General features: G+C 33.6%; 2 protein-coding genes across 4 annotated transcripts; both read right to left on the bottom strand.

The window, feature by feature from the left end:
- Positions 1-158: 158 nt before the first annotated feature.
- On the bottom strand, positions 159-8,532 carry LOC110855976. Of its 3 annotated transcripts, XR_004836165.1 has the most exons (6): positions 8,120-8,532; positions 7,933-8,042; positions 5,756-7,844; positions 772-1,005; positions 591-697; positions 159-378 (listed from the first exon to the last, which is right to left on the bottom strand). XR_004836165.1 is itself a non-coding variant. In XM_035856632.1 (5 exons), the coding sequence occupies exons 2-5, from the start codon at positions 4,808-4,810 to the stop codon at positions 287-289; spliced, it is 654 nt and encodes a 217-aa protein (XP_035712525.1). In that variant the 5' UTR covers positions 4,811-4,829; positions 5,756-5,873; the 3' UTR covers positions 159-286. The 3 variants fall into 3 exon arrangements, 2 of the variants coding, with proteins under 2 accessions (XP_035712525.1, XP_021960108.1); XM_035856632.1 differs by lacking the exons at positions 7,933-8,042; positions 8,120-8,532 and adding an exon at positions 4,590-4,829 and having other exon boundaries at positions 5,756-5,873; XM_022104416.2 differs by lacking the exons at positions 5,756-7,844; positions 7,933-8,042; positions 8,120-8,532 and adding an exon at positions 4,590-5,545.
- An 872-nt stretch (positions 8,533-9,404) lies between these two features.
- Positions 9,405-14,846, bottom strand: LOC110855899 (uridine 5'-monophosphate synthase). The gene is made up of 7 exons (XM_022104307.2): positions 14,547-14,846; positions 14,188-14,333; positions 13,425-13,693; positions 12,701-13,015; positions 11,518-11,766; positions 10,147-10,335; positions 9,405-9,609 (listed from the first exon to the last, which is right to left on the bottom strand). Exons 1-7 carry the CDS (start codon positions 14,688-14,690, stop codon positions 9,464-9,466), a joined length of 1,458 nt encoding a protein of 485 aa, XP_021959999.1. The 5' UTR covers positions 14,691-14,846; the 3' UTR covers positions 9,405-9,463.
- Between the last annotated feature and the right edge of the window lie 6,946 nt (positions 14,847-21,792).

Raw genomic sequence — 21,792 nt, 5'->3', positions numbered from 1 at the left:
AATATGAATTGCAAAAAACTGTTGATTGTTAATTAACTAAATTTTAAAAATGTATGATTTTAGAGTGGGCATCACTTTTTGGATGAAAATATATCGCGAAATATTGCTATTTTTAAGAAGAGAAATTTTCAAATTTGCATGAAGTGAATTTTGAAATCTTTACGTTTATCAAACCAAAAAGTTTATTATTTAATAATCTATATCAGCCATTTTAAAAAACTTAAAAAGTGACAAAAAGTATTAACCGTTAATTAAATTTTAAATATTTAAATTACAATTCTGATTATCATCCCTTTTCCACTATGCGTTCCTGGACGTACGTCGTAATTACGGAAATGTCCTTTAGGCGAAAATTGTACTCTTCCACGACTGCCGAACCTGTGAAAAGTTTAGAGTTTTTAAATAAAAATCAGGATTTCTTAATAAAAATCAGGATTAATTTAATAAAGCCAGGATTTCTTAATAAAAATCAAAATTTTAAAATAAAAGTCTGGATTATTTTTAATAAAACCTGGATTTTTAAATAAAAATCTACAGTTTTTTTAAATAAAAATCTAGATTTTTTAGTGTATAAATTTATGAAAACTCACTGTCTGGATACGTAAGCTCAAAAATAATCCCAAAAACACCTCTCAACCTTTGTGCCACCTTTTCAAAAAATGTGCTTCCTCGTTTCACAAATCGACAGCTTTCAAACCTAAATCATACCAAAAAAACATGCATTTTTTTCATCCCGACTGAAAAATAAAATAAAATACAATAAAAACCTACTTAATTCTCGAATCTGAAAAATTCTTCCGTACGAACTGCTGAACTTGATCCTCTTCACTTTTTGGGATGTAAATACAGCTCTTGAACTCGCTCTCTTCCACGCCAAGCACTTCGCCGAAGCGTTTCAGCGTCGTTTTCGAATTCGCTTTCCATTTCTTCCAAGTCGATTTTTCCTTCGTTTTCTTCACCGCTAACAAGTGCGCGTCCTTATACGTGAACGTGCAGCACTTGAACCTGGGTGTCGGTACGAAAAAATTAAGTAATTAATTAATTGTTAATTAATTAATAATTAATTAATAATTATTTTTAATAATTAATTATTAATTAATAATTATTTTTAATAATTAATTAATAGCTAATTAATTAAATATAGCCTAATTAATTAATACTTAATTAATAAAATATAACCTAATTAATTAATAATTAATTAATTAAATGTAGCCTAATTAATTAATTAAGTATGTAGGACTCGAATGAATCATCATCAAAATCAGGACATTTTTAATCATTTTTCGCCTCTGGGAATTTATTCTAAAATTCTGGGCAATAAATTTGTGGAGCTGTCAATTAAAAAAAATATACACATCAAGATCACCACGTTTTTACGCATTTCTGGACTCTGGAAATTTATTTTAAAATTGTGGACAATAAATTTGTAGAGTTGTAGACATTTTCAATTTAAAAAATATGCATATCAAAATCAGCACATTTTTAATCATTTCTCGCCTCTGGGAACTTATTTTAAAATTCAGGACGACAAATTTGCCGTCAGTGAGTTGATTGATGGAATGGCGTTGAGTTGTTTGAGCCAGTTTCGACGAGTTCCAATTTTTCTGAAGGCGTTTTAAACTTGAGATTTCCTCCTTCAAAAACGGTCAAAATCTGGAGTGCATATTTTTTTTAAATTGGCAACGTCCACAGATTTGTCGTTCAGAGTTTTTTGTCAAGTTTTTTTTATGCACATCAAAATCAGCACATTTTTAATCATTTCTCCCCTCTGGGAATTTATCTTAAAATTCTGGAGAATAAATTTGCACAGCTGTAATAGACGTTGCCAACTAAAAACAATATACACATTAAAATCAGCATATATTTAATTTTTAAATTCTAAATTCCCATTTTTTTATGCATGAGAAATAATTTCATCATCGTCAAAAAACGACTCGTCTAGATTTTTCGTTTTCTCAAGAATTATCTAACGTTTAAATTCTTGAATAAATATGCTTTTTTTAATTACGGAATTAACACATCTGTCAACATAAGATAACTAAGCAATCTATCAAGTAAAAACTATATTACCGATTCGGCAAAATAGTTAAGATCGGATTTTAAATGCTACAATTTTGTAAAATTGGTTAATTAAATTAACGAAAATTTTAATTTAGTGTGGGACTCAAAGACTTATCTCTAAAATTGTTAAAATCAAAACAATTTAATCATCTCTCCGCTCTGAGAATTTATTTTAAAATTCTGGACGGCAAATTTTGTAGAGCAGATCGTTGTCAATTTTTAAAAAAATATATACTCCAGATAGGGGATTCAACACCGGTTTTTCAAAACCGGAAAAACCGGAGAAAAACCGGTTTTCGGTGAAACCGAAAACCGGTTTTGGCAAATCTGAAAACCGGATTTTCGCCAAAATTTAAAATTTTTAAACGCTATCATTTTTCGAATTTTGAAGCTATTTAAACAAAATAAATAACATTCATGCTTAAAATGAAGGCCTGTAATTATTTTGCAAAACCATTTGATAATTTTTAACAGAATTTTGCTATTTTTTTGAATTCACACAATTTAAAAAGTTTCAAAAATAATCAACAAAATTAAAAGCAACGAATTTGAAAAACTACATAAACTATTCGGTCGTGGTCGTGGGTTCGTATCCCATTGTGATAACCAGTTTGTAACCTCTTCCGTGTTTCATTCATAAATTAATACTCGGAACTTCAAATTTCTATTTGCATAAATTATATTTTCGAATAAATTTCGAATGTGGTTCTAACCTAGAAACCCGTGCAAAAACCTGAAATTATAGCATTTTAACAGCTTTAAGTTTTGGCTGAAAATTTTATGAATACGTATTTTGAAGTCATACATGTGTAAATATGTACGTATCTATGTGCGGTCCGACTTGTGCATTTAAGAAAATGCTTATCTTGTCCAATCCAGACACAAATTTCTCGGGTCGAAATCCAAGGCATATGTCACAGTAAGGTTGCTTGTGTAGGCATTCACTAAAAATATTCAACCTTGCAAATGGGTAAAATCTTAAAGATGACACACTGGTCTATTTTTTATCTCATTTCCTACAAATCTAGTATTTTCTTCTGGATTACATATCGAAGTGGATAGTGCTTTCCTATAATTTTTAGAATAAAACTAGGCTTCGGTTACATATTTACAATTAATTGGCATCTTAAATATTACGTTAACAGATAATCCATTAAGTTGGCATATTTATTTCCTCAAAGAATTAGAGAAGGTAAATTCTTTAATTAGTTGACGTTTTTCGTGCATCTTTACGTTAAGCCATTGTTCTTACAGTTAGGGCTGTTAAACCTACGATACCCACATATTTAACTTTTCTACCCCTCTAGTGCACAAAATATTATTTTAAAAAAACGGTGAAAAACCGGTTTTTCACCGGTTTTGGTGGGTGGAAAACCGGAAAAACCGAAAACCGGTTTTCAGAAAAGGGTCCGGTTTTGAATTCCCTAACTCCAGATTTTGGCACTTTTTGAAGGAGGAGATTTCAAGTATAAGAAGCCTTCGGAAAAATTGGAACTCATCGAAACTTGCAAAAAAACTCACCGCCATTCCATCAATCAGCTCACTGACTAAAAATTTGTCCAGAATTTTAAAATAAATTCCCAGAGGAGAGAAATTATTAAAAATTTGTTAATTTTAACGATTTTGGTTACGAGTCATTGACTCCTACGTTACAAACCATTCATTTCATGCTCTTATCACGTGTTACCAATTTTCGAAATAAGTCCCTTCGACATTTTTGAGAAAAATCAAACAAAAAATTTGCTTAGTTCAAAAATAAAATTCAATATTCTACATTTATTCAACGTTTAAAACGGTTTCAGTGAAACCCCGTTTGTTCGATTTGTCATCTGAATCTAATTGTGCGTAATTCTTATTTTTGTAACTGACTTTAAAATCTTACAATTTAAAAAAAATTTTGAAAACTAAAATTTATCTTGAATATTTCTTAATTAATATTAAAAATAAAATGAAATAGTCTTAAATATTTTACGTGATAAATCTGTACAAGAGAGCTTAAAAATCACGAAATTAAAAGAACTTTACTCCAATTATTAAAAAATATTTAAAAATAATGCTTGATTTCTGAAAATTTTAAAAGTTTTTCATCTCTATTTTAAATATTTTTAATTCTTCATTAATTATTTAAAACAAGCAAAATTTACACTGTAGCACATTAAAAATTTTTCGAAGATAAAAGTTTAAATCCCAATTTTTTTAGACTATCTCAATCAAATTGCGATTTTCACCAACTTTTTAACCTGCAGAGCTTCTGAGTTAATTTTATTTTTTAAATTTTCAGGTTGATTTTTACCAAAAAAAAATCTTTCCAAAAATATTTCTCAAAGTGTTAAAATGTTAAAATGTTAAAATGTGACAGTTTTACATCGCCAGGACTCAGATTTCTCTGCTTTTCAGCCTCACATGGCGACTTCTTGCCATAATTTCGTAGCAAGTTGTCTCATCCCCACAGAGAACGGACTCTGCTAGGGGCTGTACACAGTGACAACGGTTAACGGTTTATCTTCAATCTAATAATAAAGACTCACTTTATGCTCAAATTTCCCAAAATATTGTTCAATCTGTCCGCTTCGCGAGCCGCATTTTTCGCATTCGTCGTCCCATTATCGATGGACGCTTCCTCGATACCGGACCCCGACGATTTGAGGACGCTCTTCGCCCCCAGCGTTCTCGCCTTTCTGTCCGAAGCGTATACGAATTGATGATTAGACGGGGATGCCGACGTCCCACGCGTCCGGGGGATCGACATCGACTTGGCTTTACTGCTGCTGGACGAAGCCATAATATTTTTCAGACTTAATTTCACACTAAATAAGTTCCTAGAAACTTATTTTAAACCGAATTTGTCACAAAAGTTTCTGAAGACTTTCTTAAACGGCTTTGTCACAACAGGTGTCACACTAATTGTTCAATAATGTGCATTCTTAAAACGACTTTGGCACTATAATTTCCTGAAAACTTCTTTTAAATGATTTTATAAGTATAATTTTCTAGGAGTTTTTTAAAAATGACTATGGCACAATAAGTTCCTGAAATTTTTCTTAAACGACTTTGTCACAATAAGTTCCTGAAAACTTTTTCTTCTTAAACAACTTGGTCACTAGAATTTCCTGAAAATTGTTTTACAACGAATTTGGCACAATAATCTCCTGAAAACTTTTCTTACACGACTTTGTCACAATAAATTTCTGGAAACTTTAAAAAAAACGACTTTATCTCAGCAGGTGTTTCACTAATTGTTCAACAATGTGCGTAGAAATTGACTACCTAACCTAAACAGCGTGTTGTCGTATTCTATTAACTTAACTTCTCTCCCATAATAATAACGCGTATATGTAAACTTGTTAGTAAACATTCACTAACTATAACGACCCCAGACCAAATATGACCAGTCAATTCTTAGCTTTTTTCACCTCCTCTCGTACATATGTAACTTCTTACTTGGTAAATAAATAAGCTAACTAACTAACTAACTGAATAAGTAATAACATTCGCTGTGCAGGAGAATTGATGATACATAAATATTGTTACGACAAGTGCAAGCAACACGTATGTATGTATGTAATTGTACATTTGTATGTAGAGGCGTAACGTATAATGCATGCTGATAACTCGTTATGCCAATAATTTCATGCTCTGCATACGTATTGGTTGCCTCTTCTTACTTATATCAGCTATAATATTATTAGCATACCTGGGATGCAGCCTGCATTCCGATGGGTAGACGTGGATGATAAGGTGCAGCAGCACTATGTATGATAATGTAAAATAGATGATGTCAGCCAAAGGTGCGAATGGTAACTAACTAAAAACCAAAAACATTTTGCTACACTCTGATAAAATATTAAGTCGAGTTTGTTGCAAAAATTACTTAACCAAAAACCACAAGCAGATATTTATTGATTAGAGGCATGTGTACATTTTTGGGACAGACTCCATGAGACAAAGTACCAATGGTTCTACGTAATACAGGAGGATTTAGTCGATTTTTTTACTATTACAAATTTTATTACTTATTTTGTACACGAGTTATAAATATAAATGTCACCGTATGAATGAGAATCATGAAACAATTTACAATTCATACGAGTAAGGAAGTAAACCTAGAAATTTAAATTCGCCCGAAAAGTGGACCACTGCTGACGTACATTCGTAAATATAAATGCATAATGTACATACATGATTTTTTTATACATTTTGGAACGTATGTAACATGTGTAACATATTTAAATTAGTGCCTCGTGTAAATTATGTGGCATCAGTTTCATTAAATAATCATTAGTTACTTATGCAATTTGGGCAGGATTTTGTCCATAAATGTGTAAAACAACTACTAATTAAGAGACAATTCACTGTTAAGTAATTATCTTTGTTTTGTAAATGGCACGTTTAAAATCACGTGCATTTGGTGAGTAATGTACATAAATTAAAGGTCATGACACTAGTAATGAGGCGTCAGTTTCACTAAACAATCACTACTTATGGCATAAAATAATGAACAATTACTACATCATTAAGAGACAGTTAGTTAACCATAAAGAAATTGGTGCTTTGCAAACAGCACATTTAAAATTATCGATATGTTCAGAGTTCAGAGTAAAGTACGAGTGGGGAATTTCATCCCCCGTTGACTCTGACGATGTCACTCCAGAGCGATGACGAGACCCCCAAGAGAAAAAAGGATGAGAACAAAACAGAGCCAAAACGTGATCACCAAATGACGATAAAATTTCTACAATAAATCATGACACCAATAATGAGGCGTAAGTTTCTTCACTGAATACTAATCAAATTTGGGCAGCATTTTGTCCAAAATATTATGTATAAAATAACTACTAATTAACTGTCCAGGAGTCAGTGCTTTGCGAACAGCACCTTTAAAATTATCGATGTACTATTTCTCAAATTAAAATACGAATGTGGATTATCATTCCCAGTTGACGTAGACGCTGGGGATGTCATTCCGACATAAATCAGCGTGACGACGAGTCCTCCCAGACAAAAAAGTATGAGACCAAAACAGACCCAAAACGTGATCATGGCCAGACCACGGAATGGTGATAAGGGTTCGCGAATCTGTACCGGAAAAAATTCCCCCGTCTCCCCAATAATCCCCCCGCCGTTGCATTACTCTTTTCCTTATCTATGAAATCTCTCCTCTTAAAGTACTTCTGGTTCGGGTTCGTATGCATAAGATTTCACTGAATATTCATGAATTTTGACAGGATTTTGTTCATAAATGTATAAAATAACCACTAATTAAGAGATAATTAATTAACTATCGAGTAATTAATGCTTTGCGAACAGCACCCTTAAAATTATCGATGTACTATTTCTCAAATTAAAATACGAGTGGGGATTATCGTCCCCAGTTGACGTTGACGTTGGCGATGTCATTCCGACGTAGACCAGGGTGACGACGAGTCCTCCCAGGCAAAAAAGTATGAGACCAAAACAGACCCAAAACGTGATCATGGCCAGACCACGAAATGGGGATAACGGTTCGCGAATCCTGTACCGGAAGAAGTTGCCCCCATTGCTCTTATCCTTATCGAGGAAATCTCTCCTCTTAAAGTACTTCTGGTTCGGGTTGGGATGCATGAGAAGGACGGCTTTCTTCCCAGCTTGGTCTTTGTTTTGATGCGAATTATTATGCAATCCTGCTGGAAGAGGTTGATTATTATCTTCTTCTCGTAAACGCCAATAATTTCCTGCAGAGTTGGGAAGCGAGTTTGGTAAAAAGTCCACTTTTTTACCAGATTTTTCCGTCATTTTTGTTCCGTCTGGTAAGAAATTTAGAGTAAAAATACATACAACTTTACAGATAATCTTACATATTTACATATAACTGCTTTTAAACCATAATCTTACCTATGTATGCAAATTATTCGCAAAAAATATTGCAGAGAAAAATCCCACAAAATGTCATCATCAAAAGTTACATGATTTTAAGTTTGCTAATAAATCATTTTCTTATTCGTCTGACGATAAACGATAAGAAATTTAGAATAAAATACACCCAATTTTAATCTTTTAAAACCATATTAATCTCACTCACCTATGCAAATTATTCGCAAAAATATCGCGGAGAAAAATCCCAGAAAATGACACAATCAAGATTTACCTTGTTTTAACTCAACTTTGGGAACTTTCCGTGGTTTGATTGGGTTCCAGTGGAAAATAATTTATCCGTTCGAGTGAAGATATCAGGTAGCAGCAAATATTGAACCGGACTTGCGATAAGAAGCCAGCCAATACTGCGTGTCAAGAGGATTAACTAAACATAAAGTCGTGTTGGATTTCACTTCTTCTTAAACAAGATTACAACCCGTCCGTCACTTCACTGATAAACAAAATAAAGTACCGTGATTAATTTTATGGACGAAACTTGAGCAGCTTAAAAAGTGAGGTCTTATTATTGACTACTCCTGCTAAATAATACCGGATAGCTTAACGATCCACCCATCCATGTAAATAATTAACTGGAGCAGATTGCTTACATACGTATGAAATACTGACTCAGAAATGTATATATGTATAATCTTACTTACATACTCCAGTTGGCAGATTTATTGCAAATATTTCTTTTTTGCTATGTCAGCAAATCTGATAATATTTATGGTCTAGTTTATTTATGGCAATCTCAATCTCTAGAATGTAGTGCACAACAAGACGAAGAAGAAGAAGAACGATTCACGATTTTTTTTACGTACAAGGTGATCATCAAGGCGAAGAAATATATGTATTTAATTATAACGTGGCTTAATGATACTGATATCAACCACCAGTTATAAAATAGTCGACTTAACTACAAATGTGATCACGACACCACGCCGTCTAAATATTTTGCAGTGATGATGGTGGTGGTGTGGTGCAGATTAGATGCTCATGTAAAAGTGACAACTTTCGCTATTTTTTCTTCATTTGTTCTTTCCTGCAAGGGTCCCTTAAATAAAATGTTCTACACATACAATGTAAAGAATGCGTGGTTTACAAATGTTTGGAGGGATGCAAAAAGTTTGCAAAAAATGAGAGTGGATCTGATGTAAAGTAACAATGTTTAAGCAGATGTGTGCAAATTATTGAAATTACAAAAGTTACACGATTTCTAATTCAAATTCAAATCTGTTAGTTCCTTTGTAATATTATGGAATGGTTACACAATTGTATTTAATTATAAAAAAATATGAAAAGTAGAGTGTAAAAAGTGGGAAGAATACATATTTAAAAAAATGGGGTACATATTTTTAAACGCTTGGAAGGAATATTTATCAAAAAATGGGAAGGAATATTTTGTTAAAAAATGGGAAGGAATATTTTGTTAAAAAACGTGAAGGAAGGAATATTTATCAAATATTTTTTTAATGGGAAGACAAAATTTTCTGAAAAATATTGCATATTTTTAATCAAAAGTGGAAGAAATCCTTTCTTTAAATGCGGCCCAGCCCCTTGTTCGAAACTGTTCCGCGACCTGGGTCCATTCTGCTTTCGGTTGGGCGAGAATTCCACGCCCCACAATGATCACGTCCGCTCCACGGAGAAGAACGGCTGAAAATTAATAATTGACATCAATTTTTACAAATATTACAAGAATTTTACAAATTTAATTTGAAAATATAACCCTGCAACTTGTAAAATTTGCAAATTTCTAACTTATAAATTTCAAATTTTGTCTAATTGTATATACAATTAGACTAACCTTTACAAATAAATAATACAAAAGAAAGTTACAAATTTAATTCGAAAATATAGCTCTGCATTTTGAAAACTTTGCAAATTTCTAATTTATAAACTTCAAATTTGCAAAACTTTGTCTAATTGTACTCAATTTTACAAATAATACAAGAATTTTACAAATTTTATTTCTAAACATAGCTCTGCATCTTAAAAAATTTGAAAATTTCAAATTTGTAAAACCTCGTGTAATTGTACTATTTAAATTTAACAAATAGTACAAGAATTTTACTAATTTAATTTGGAAATATAGTTCTGCATCTTATAAAATTTGCAAATTTCGAACTAACAAATTTCAAATTTGTAAAATTTGGCCAGGACATGGCATATAAATCAAAATTAGACCCCTACCATTCTCCACGGAATTGTAAACCTGTCCGAGTCCATCACCCCCAGTTCCAGAATTAAGAGAGACGCCCGGCGTGAATTGGAGGGCGTATGGGGTCGAATTTCCTGCCAGTGGTCGTGCCTGTGATACGAATCCAGCCACGAGGGGGGAATACTCACCCTCCGCCATTTTGTAGATCAGGTTCTTGTATTCTGTTAAAATTAACGGGTTTTCATCAGTTTTTTTAGTTTTATACTATACAATTCGACTACCGAGTTATTGTGAGTCAATTTGTTTCCAAAATTATGAAAATTAAGTAAAAAAAAATAGACGGATAGTCTGTTTCCCGAAAAATTCGACCCTTCCATAAAATGGAGGTCTTCGATTTTGAGCAAATTAGTGTCCATCCATCACAAATTTAAATAGGATGAAATTTGCAAAAGACGCGAGAAATGAGAAACAAAAATTTGTCTGGAAAAGATTCCATAAACAAATTATTTTTAAAATTATGTAACAGAATTTAAAAAAATTAAAGGTATGAAAAGTTGTTAATACCATCTTAATATTTTGAAAATGATTCCCCAATATTATTTTTAATTCCAATTTTCTTACAATGGGGTTCTGTCCCAGCGTATGCTCTCTAATTTTTGGCAAACTACTGCGAATCTATCATAAATTTAATTAGTATGAAATTTGCAAAAGACACGATCTCCCAATGGGCACGTTTGGCAGAGATATTTGCATCCCGAGAGGAGAAAACGCGCAGTTAATTCGGAAAGTGTAAACTTTGTCGACTTTTGGACGCATTTTCTTCTCTTCGGATGCAAATATCTCGGCCAAACGTGCACTCTAAGAAACCCGGTAAGTTATTACCAGGCGGAGTATCTATGTGACTCTACCGCATGGTAATTAATTTATTATTGAGTGGTAGAAAATTAGTTACCAACTGGTAATATTTTCAAATTTCGCGATCGGGGTTATTACCGGTTCGGTAACAAAACATCTACCACTCAATAATAAATTAATTACCATGCGGTAGAGTCACATAGATACTCCGCCTGGTAATAACGTTGTTACCGGGTTTCTTAGAGTGTGCCCATTGGGAGATCGCGTTTTTTTTTTGCAAATTTCATCCTAATTAAATTTGTGATGGATTCGCAATAGTTTGCCCAAAATTGGAGAGAATCCGCTGGGGCAGACTCCCATTGTAAGAAAATTGGAATTAAAAATAATATTGGGGAATCATTTTCAAAATATTAAGATGTTATTGAAAACTTTTTATACCTTTAATTTTTTTAAAATTCTATTAGATAATTTTAAAAATATTTTTTTATGGAATCTTTTCCTTACAAAAAATATTTTTTTTTGCAAAAAAAAACTCAATTTCATCAAACCTGGCAATAATGAAGGAATGTTATTCTCCGAACTCATCTCTGCGATTAAAACGGCCCCGAATTTATCGCCAAGTCCGAGTTTTTCGATCGCGGTGAGAACGCCGGGTCCCGAAATGCCATGCACCGTGACGAGATCGGCCCACTTGGAAATCTCGAACGGTTTAGATTTCAACTGTTCTAAAGTCGTGGATCCAATATCGCCAAATTTTCGGTCCTCCATGATCAGAAAGTCGTGCTTGATAGAGAGTGCTAAATAACATAAAAACTATTAATTTTTGCACAAATTTTTGCACACATTCATCGATGCTAATCGCCAAAATAATTAAAATCGGTAGAAAGTCGTGCTTGATAGAGAGTGCTAAATAACATAAAAGCTATTAATTTTTTGCACAAATTTTTGCACACATTCAACGCAGAAATCGATGCTAATCGCCAAAAATAATCGAAATCGGTACGTTTTAAATCACTTTAAGGATTAACATGTAAATCAGAACTTCATAAATGGACAAGAAAATCGTAGCATTTCTCAATTTTTGTCAAAATCAGGACATTTTTAATCATTTCTCCGTTTCTGGGAATTTATCTTACAATTCTGGACGATAAATTTATAGAGCAAAGGTCGTTGCCAATTTTTTACAAGTGTACACTCCAGATTTTGACACTTTTTGAAGGAGATTTCAAGTTTAAGAAGCCTTCAGGAAAATTGGAACTCGTCGAAACTGGCTCAAAAAACTCAACGCCATTCCATTAATCCACTCCCTGCTCTACAAATTTGTCGTGCAGAATTTTAAAATAAGTTCCCAGAGCTAAGAAATTATTAAAAACTGCTAATTTTGACTATTTTGGTAATGAGTTATCCAGTCCTACCGTACAAACCATCCTTTCGTTGCTTTTATTACGTTTTACCAACTTCGAAATCAGTCCCTTCGAGTTTTTTTTAAACCACCCCAAAAATTAGCATTATTTCAAAAATAAAATTCAATTTTCTAAATTTGTGCACTGTAAGAATATCCAAACCCATTTTTCTTCATCTGACAACTGAATCTACATAATTTTACAAATACGTATTTATTAAAATACATGTTTTTGCAACTGGCTTTACAATCCTACATTTTTTAAGGATTTTAAGACTTTTTTGAAAACTTAAGCTTTATTTTGAATATTTTTTTGAAATCATAGCTACCTTTTAATTTTCCCCAAAATTCCGCAATAACTTTCACCCCTTTCAACCCAATCGTGTCCACGTGCGTCTTTACCATGCAGACCTTCGATCCCACCGCTTCCACCGCTTCGAGGACCTCTTCCCACCCGCCCAGATCCACCGAGAGGCACAAATTGCTGCTCTTCTTTTCCATAATTCCCACCAATTTGACCGAAAGCGGGCATTTTACCCGTGGCAAGAACTTCTTCGACACGACGTCGGCAAAGGCGGGGTCGAAGAGTTGATTTTCCGCGAGAAAAGTGACGACTTGGTCGCGTTGGCGGGAATCGATGAGACCTGTTCAAAAAAACTTTTTTTCATTCATCCCGATTTATGAGTAGAGATTTTCATTCATTTTCTTTCAAACTCATTTCATTTCACTTCACTTCATTTGACTTCATTTCTTATTGCGCCCTATGTATTAAGCATAGGGTGAGAAATGAAATGAGTGAAAATCCCTTCATTCACAGTCATTCATCTGAAATGACGGAATCTTTCAGTCATTTTCATTCACATCACAGGAAATTCATTTCCAGTCAAATCACAGGAAATTCATTTTCATTCAAATCACAGGAAATTCATTTTCATTCAAATCACAGGAAATTCATTTTCATTCACATCAAACGAAATTCATTTTCATTCATTATAATTCTCTATCATAATCAGTCAGATGAATGAAAGTGAACAGGTATGGAATCGATGAGACCTTTTCCGAGCAAAACGTTCAACAGCTGTTCCATCCGAATTAAGGCGGTAAATCCGACGCCGTTTCGAGCCAGGTGGAAGTCGGCGCCTTGACAGCGGTCCAAAATTACGATGGCGTGGTCTACTTTGAGACCAATATGGCGCAGAGCGTCGGCTGTCTCCACGACGGAGCCGCCACTCGTGACGACGTCTTCGATAAGGATGCAACGATCGCCGGGGGAGAACGATCCTTCGACCAGGTTTCCGGTGCCATAGGTTTTCTGCTCTTTCCTAAAACAAACTTATTATTTAGAAATATGCAAAATTTTCGTAAAATTTCTGGAAAAAATAATTAATGTAAGACTTAGGACTCGATGACTCATCACCAAAATCGTCAAAATCAGCACATTTTTTTATCACTTCTTGGCTCTGGGAATTTATTTTAAAAATCTGGACGACAAATTTGCCGTCAGTGAGTTGATTAATGGTATGGCGATGAGTTTTTTGAGCCAGTTTCGACGAGTTCCAATTTTTCTGAGGGCTTCTTAAACTTGAGATCTCCTCCTTCAAAAGGGGTCAAAATCTGGATTGTATATTTTAAAAAAATTAGGAACTCCCTGCTCTACAAATTTGTCGTCCAGAATTTTAAAATAAATTCCCAGAGTGGAGAAATGATCACAAATATGCTTATTTTGCGATGAGTCAACGTTAATAGATTTATTAGATTAATTTTTCCACAAATTTTAATCACATTTTATGGCAAAATTTGTGCAAAATATTTCCACCTTTTCAAAACCATTGGGACGCCTTGCGTGACGGAGACGAGGCTGGCGACGGGCAACGCGGTGTAAGGAACGCCACAAATGAGGTCCACATTTTCGGCCGCTTTATGCCGAGCGACCTCCTCGCCGACCAGATCGCTCACAGTTTTCTAGTAATTAATTAATTATTAATTAATCTAACTGTCTTCCAATTTTACGTACAATTAAATATTAAAAACATAATTATATTTAACTTTAATTAATAAACACTTTTAATTAATTAATTCATTTTTGATTAATCAAAATATGTACCAAATCGAATTTCAAGTACAATTAAATATTAAAAGTATAATTAAATTTAACTTTAATTGATAAACACTTACCAAAATCTCAGGGTAAGAAACGATAACCCTGAGGTCAAAATAAACCGGACTAACTAAGCCGGATTTTAACGTAAAACTACCAAATTTTACGCCATCCACTTTAAACAAGGAGACAATCAAACTTTCAATTTTGTTGGTATCCATTATTTCTACAGAATTATTATTTTAATTGAAAATTTATGTAAAATTTTGTAAATGTAGAAAAAAATAAACGTTTTGTTTTATTCAGTTTGAGTCTGTCCGGCGGCGGATGAATATTTTCTGTGTCTCATAAAGTCGAATGAAGGTTGAATGTTTAATGCAAGTTCATGGTTAGTTAACAAATGTATCGAATTACATTTATGTACAGTGGCCGCGTAAGCCGTGGGGACATCGGGGGACACGGTAGGATAAATAAAGGAGGCGTTTAGAAAGGAACCGTGTAGACTTTGTCCTTCAGTCCCCACGCTAATTTCTTAACCTCCCGCCCTCCTTTATCCTGCAGTATTAGTGTCCCCACATGTCCCCACGCCTTCCGCGGCCACTGATCAGCAACACTGTCCGTCAGTGTTGCTGGTCAGTGGCCGCGGAGTGTAGACATTGCCAATGTAGGATAGGCGATGGAAGAACATGGGCGTGTAATGCACCGTGCTAGCCCCTCTGTCCCTACGCTTCCGTGGCCACTGTTTGGATACATGCACGAAGAACGACTGACTATACCTCGTGAAGTTTTTACATTCCGACCTCCGGCTGGACGAGAATATGCACCTTTTTTAACTAAAAATACCATTATAAAATACCCTTATTCTTTTTTAAAAGTATCGACCACAAAACTAAAGTTGCGACAGTTAATAAGGGCGAATATGAAAAACTAGGGTCACTTTAGATGCACTATAAATATGCTAATTTCCATTACTTATACGACCTTTTTCAGCGCTTTACGTAAACATTTCTTGTGAATGTAGTCACTGACTTTAATCTTGTATAAAAAAAACTACCCCGAGATTAGATCGTAGTTATTTACATAGTTTGTGAGCCAATCTGTGCAAAATTTGTTTGCAAATTTGCTGAATTTCTGCTCAGTTGGGTTACTTTGTGTCGGATTTGTATCATCTCGGACAAAATTTGAAATATCTCTCAATGCAAGTCTTTTACGTGTACAACTCACAAGGGACACTCATGACCTGTCGTTTGAGTCCAGGGTACCCACTATGTTATTTTGAATCTACTAGGACCCCAGATGAAGGATTCATTCATATTTCCGTGTAAAACTCATATTTGGCGCCATGGCGTGGCGCCAAACTTAGAAATTTGCATTTTCGACCAATTTCAAACCCTCATAACTTTTGTAGTTTATGTCGGATTTTCAAAATTTTATGCTTAAAATGACCACAAAAGTCAAAATTTTTGAGAAAAAAATAAAAATAAAAAATTTCTAATTTTTGAGATATTTTTAGCATTTTTTCGACGAACCCCCATTTCTAAGAAAATTACGAAATTTTTCGAAAAGTTAAAAGCGATAATTTTGGAAAAAATTTCATGGAATTATGAAAGTTTAACTCCTTGTCATGATTTTTGCCAAAAATTTTTAAAATCCGTCAAGGATTTCAAAAGTTCTGGCGGTTTCAAAAATAAAAACATTCAAATTTGGCGAATTTGGCGCCACGGCATGACGCCAAATATGAGTTTTACACGGAAATATGAATGAATCCTTCATCTGGGGTCCTAGCAGATTCTAAAAAACATAGTAGCCACCCTGGACTCAAACGACAGGTCATGAGTGTCCCTTGTCAGATCTGGTTGGGACCAATTTTATTTTGTTCACCACAAAAAATAAGCATATCCGTATTTTTTCATTTTTCATAATGCGCTAATTTGAGCGCGAGGCGCGAATTTTAGAACATTTTCAGCCAAAACCTAGGTTTTTAAAAAATCTGTAAATTTTCGAATTTTGGCGCGAATCCAAAAATTCGAAAACATGTCTCTTCAGAATTGTCAGTCTTGTTTCAAGCTGAGGCAAATTGAGACAAAAGGTAGCTAAAGGGAATTCTTCAGTCGGGGTAATGTAACACAGTTTATTTCTCAAGGTCATAAATTCACACTTTGTAATTGAAAATTTTTTGATAAATAGAGATGCAAAATTATTTTCAGCTTGAAAATCTCAAGCTGAATTTATTTAAGATTGAGGCGAATTGAGACATCGGAGTAAACACGGGCAAAATTTACACAATCTCATTTTTCCAGTGAGAATAGAATAAAATGCACGTTTTAAAAGCATTATTTTTGCGAAACCGTTTTTTTAATAATTTACAGAAATTAGTCGGGTGCACAATTTTAGATTAGCAATGATTGATAAAAAAAGTAAATCTGTTCATCGCAAAAACATTTGTGGGACTTCAACACCTGTATTTGAAATTTTGCAAAAAATAATGTACTTAGTAAATTTTAGATCTAATGGTAATTTGCGCAAGTTTTAATACAAAAAGTGTTGTTATATTTGTGCAGTTCTGCAAAAAATTAAGCAAGTAGGTCTATTTTCAAATTGTGGGTGGTTTTAACCAGTTTTATTTTTTAGATATAAGCTAAAATATTCTAATTAATGTATAATGCTTACTTATAAGCAAAATATGCCAAATTTTCGAATTTTTTTTAAATTTAATTTTTTACCAAAACTCGGCCGACTTTTTATATCTTTTTTACTCTAAAAAAACTGACGTTTTCTCCGGATGTAGCAGAAGAATGAGATGACGGCGGTGACCATGGCGAGTGCGAAGAACACGATCAGGAGCCACGTGCTCAGTGTGGACGCCTCGTTTTCTCCCAAAGCACTTTCACCATCGCCATTTTCTCCAATACTTTCTCCCGGGTATCTTGCACCACCTGCGTCACATACAAATCGTGATAAATTCATATTTTGATTTCTGTGTGGTTTCATTTTCTTTTAAGTTTTGCTAAGAAGCATACACTCAAAATAAGGTAGTAATGAATCATTACCATGCAGAATCACTATATGTCTCTACCACTTCGGTTACGATTTGTCGTAGAAATAGTAATAATAAGTTCAGGGAAATTCAAATTCATTACCAAATATTAAGGAAGTGAATACCATTATGTATTAAATTTGAATTTCCCTGAACTTATTATTACCATTTCTACGACAAATCGTAACCGAAGTGGTAGAGACACATAGTGATTCCGCATGGTAATGATTCATTACTACCTTATTTTGAGTGTATAAGGGAACGACATGGCACCCAAAATTGAGTCGATTACATATTACTGGGTAATCATCGAAGGATATTTCTTCTATACAGGATAAATTTATTTAGCTCGTGGCATGCTCAGATTTATATATTGTTTACCCTCAGGTAAAAATATACCACAAATTGTATCACGTATTTATTTATGTATCTATCGAATTAGCAAATGTATAGTATACGAAATTTAATGGGGTACAAAGATATACGAGTGAAACATTGACACATTTTAATGTCGAACTGAATTTTATTTGAAAATTTAATTGGAATTTGCAGCTCTCAGATACCTCCCTGGACCGAAAGTATTCACATATTGCTCGGTATCGAAGTTGCTACCGCTTGGTATTACAATTCTACCGATCGGTAAAATTTTGCTACCGTTAATACGAAGCTATTACTTGCACCCAAAAAAACACTGATTGTTGTAGCCAGTCCGTAATAAAATATCTTTACCAAGTCGGCGTTAAGCTTAATCTTTTAAATGCAATATTTTTTGTCGTTACTGTGACTGGTGGTGGCCTGAGGGGGAAATTTTTGTGTTGCTATGGAGATTTTTTTATGTTGCTAAGGAGATCTTTTTTATGTTGCTAGGGAGATCTTTTTTATGTTGCTAAGGAATTTTTTTAAGTTGTTAGGGAAATTTTTTTTATGTTGGTAGGGAAATTTTTGAACCCTAAATAAATTGATAACCCTGATGAATGATGAATAAGTTATTGGCCAAAAATAATACAGGTAGCAAAAATGGTTTCTTTCTGATTTTTCACTACACAGGAGGTACTTTAATAAACTACAGATTTTCACATTGCAAAAAAATGCGAATTAAGCGATGCATATGCAAAGAATTAATCACACGTTCGGTTTTTACCCTTTTACGTAGCGACGGATCAATTTATCTGAAGGGTTGTTTTTTAAATTAAACAAAATTCCTAAATTGCGAATTGGCGTTTAAACGGTGAACCTGCAAAAAAGCATTGGAAATTATTTACAAACTACAAACTTTATCTTTTGGGTGGACATCATGTGTTTAAAAAATTCGTATGCAAATATGGAAAAATGTGATGTGCAGAATATGCATCGTTGTCGCAAATAATTTTTAGCAATAGTTTTTAACAAGTTAGTTTGTACATAAAACTTGGGTACAGAATTACTTGAATGATTTTCTTGAGGAATTTTAATTGATTAATTTGCAACTGAGCAAAAAAAGCACGAACTTACGTATGTGCAGACTTACATTAAGTTCGGCTGGGATTCGCATCCAGCTTTTTTCCTGGGACTGTTTGTATTCGATCAAACTTGAATCGGAGAATGGGCAGCCGGCGTCCTTCCAAAGGTCCAGACGCACCACGATCGTCGACTGGTTCGAAAGAAGGCCTTCCTCCTTCTTGGGCGATATTGGGGCTGCAAATTTTTACAGAATTTTACGAAATCATGAAAATTTTTTTGCATTTTTCAAAGGAACGAAATTAACAAAAATTATTAGATATGTTGAAAATTTGTAACTTGCTAAAAACTATATTAAGAAAATTTTAGGAAATTTTGAAAATTATCAAGTATGCTCAAAATAAGTTGTTAAAAAAATTAAAAAGTACCGAGGAAAAATTGCGAAATTGCAAAAAAAACTCGACCAAAATTTGATTATGAATTTTATTTCTTGCTGAAGTTCAATTTTGTCATAATTTATGCTTAATTAAGAACAAGATAAGTATAATTTTATTCAAAAATACCGTACTTTTAGCTTCATTACTCAAAAAGTTATTTGTTGGATTCTTCTAAACTTTTTGCTTCTACTTTTTCATAAAAAGTTATGCATTAAAAAATCATATAAAAAAGATAAAATCAATAATTTGCAAAAATGTCGAATATCCATATCTTGCAAATATATATGCAGAAATATTTCTAAACTATTGTGTTTATGATATAACGCAAAAATATTTAAAATTTTTTGCTGATCAAAGTACAAAGTTTGTCTAACAAAACGTCTGAAATAAATATTTATGGAAATTATGTATATTTAAATTCTGAACAGATGAATCTTCGGTTGAATAACGAAATGTATGGTTTTCAAATTCAAATTTTCAATTTCAAACGAAATTTTGAGTTTTCGAAAACTATGTTTCATAATTTTCCTCACCACTGCCTTTGGTGCTGCGGGTTAAAATATCTGACGCCGGTCCGGAGCCGATTTTGTTGAGGGCGGTGATGTAGAGTTGGTAGGTGGACCCGCAGAGGAGCGGCTGCAGCATGTGCCCCGTCGCACGTGGGCCAACCTCCGCCTCCTCCCACTCGCCCCCATCTCGACGGTAGCTCACCAAATTACCTACGCGTTAAACATTTTTTTATTTAGGAACACTATAAATTAGTATGCATAACATCAATTAGCAAAACTTGTGCACAAAATTAGAAAAAGTTTGAAAACTACTTTAATAAACTAGTTTTGAAAGGTTTGGAGGATTCGCAGAAAAATAAAACATTCTTTAGGTCGATGACTTCCCGAAGTTTAAACACGTTTGCTTGCAAGCATTTCACAAATTGTGACACATCATCATTTTATCTCTATTTTATCTTGAATAGTGGAAAGAATATATAAATTAAATAATGATATGCAAATTTTACAGGATTTTTTTTTTGTGTGCGAAATTTGTAGATAAAAAAATAAATTCGCAGTAAAAGTCGCACAAAAGTTAAATCCAATTTCCAACGTTGACCAAAGTTTTCCGCCAGTTTAGTAGAATTGCGTGCAAAAATGTTCGCAAATAGTGGCAAGTGAAGCACTTATCTAGTTTTATATTAAATTAAATAGTGAAAGAAATATAAATTAAATAATCGCGTCCAAATATTAAAAACTGATTTTAAGTTGCAAAATTTTTTGTTTCCGAAAAATTTTTACAATTTTTAGCAATGTCACCATTTCACCTTTGACCTGGCTCCCGCCCGAGTGTGGCGTAGACCAGACGACCTTCAATGACGTGTATTCGACCTCGATGACCTGGAGGATGGGGGCTTCCGGTGGGGTCTGCACTTTCACCGAGTAAACCACGCTTTCACTCCCGTGCACGTTGGCCGCTGTGCAGGTGTAATTTCCACCGTCTTCCACTCCAACGTCTTTCACGACCAGTTTCGTGTTTCCTCCTGGACTCGGTTGTACCTTTAAAAGGGTGGGATTCGTAAAAATGTAGATTAAAATTTGCATATTTTTCTTATAAACATTTAAAATGAATTGTCTAATTTACTATCGAGGGTTTTTTTTAGATGCCACAAATTTTTAACTAAACGAAACCATACAAATTTTACAATTATATGTGCGTAACTAAACAGCGAGGCAATTCATGTAGCGCTTTGTAATATTTTGTAAAATCCGTAAATTCTGTAAACTTACAAACTTTTACGAAATGCGACAAATATTTTTAAGGAAAATTAGCTTCTAAATTTTTGTTACCTTACAACTTGATTGAGTGAGTATTCAATATTGCTCAATATTTCTGAAAATGTTAAAAATCTTTGACACTTGTTCCCAAAAATTGGTATTTATATATAATACTGAATTTTTATAATTTTAGAAGCTATTAGAGACAAGGACATAAAGAAAAAGGATTTTCCATTAACCCTTTAAACTGTAACGACGATAATTGTCGTTTTAAAAGAAATGGTTTAATTCGGGAGTACGACATAAGTCGTCCTGAAAAATCGTGGTCCTGGCGCGGAAGGACGACAATTGTCGTTTCTAGGAGGTCATTGATTTTCACCATTTTCTCTCCGCGACCTAAAATTTGTTGCAATTTTGAAGGCTTTCTCCTATGCCAACACAATGCTAAATTTGAAGATTTTCTTCCCAAAAATTTGGATATTTCCCTATACAGCTCAATGTTAAATTTCTGATTTTTCAGTTTTTCGAGTTTTATTAAAAACTCCTGAATTTCTCCTCCCGTGCCATGATCAAACCATACTTATAGTGTCCCCGATTTAATGCATTTTCTTGTCGTTAATCATACACGTTAAACGGTTAAATTAAT

The sequence above is a fragment of the Folsomia candida genome, unplaced genomic scaffold, assembly GCF_002217175.1.
Source record: "Folsomia candida strain VU population unplaced genomic scaffold, ASM221717v1 Fcan01_Sc014, whole genome shotgun sequence".
Lineage (NCBI taxonomy): Eukaryota > Metazoa > Arthropoda > Collembola > Entomobryomorpha > Isotomidae > Folsomia > Folsomia candida.
The sequence above is the reverse complement of the archived record's forward strand: the minus strand, read 5'-3'. Positions and strand labels throughout refer to the sequence as shown.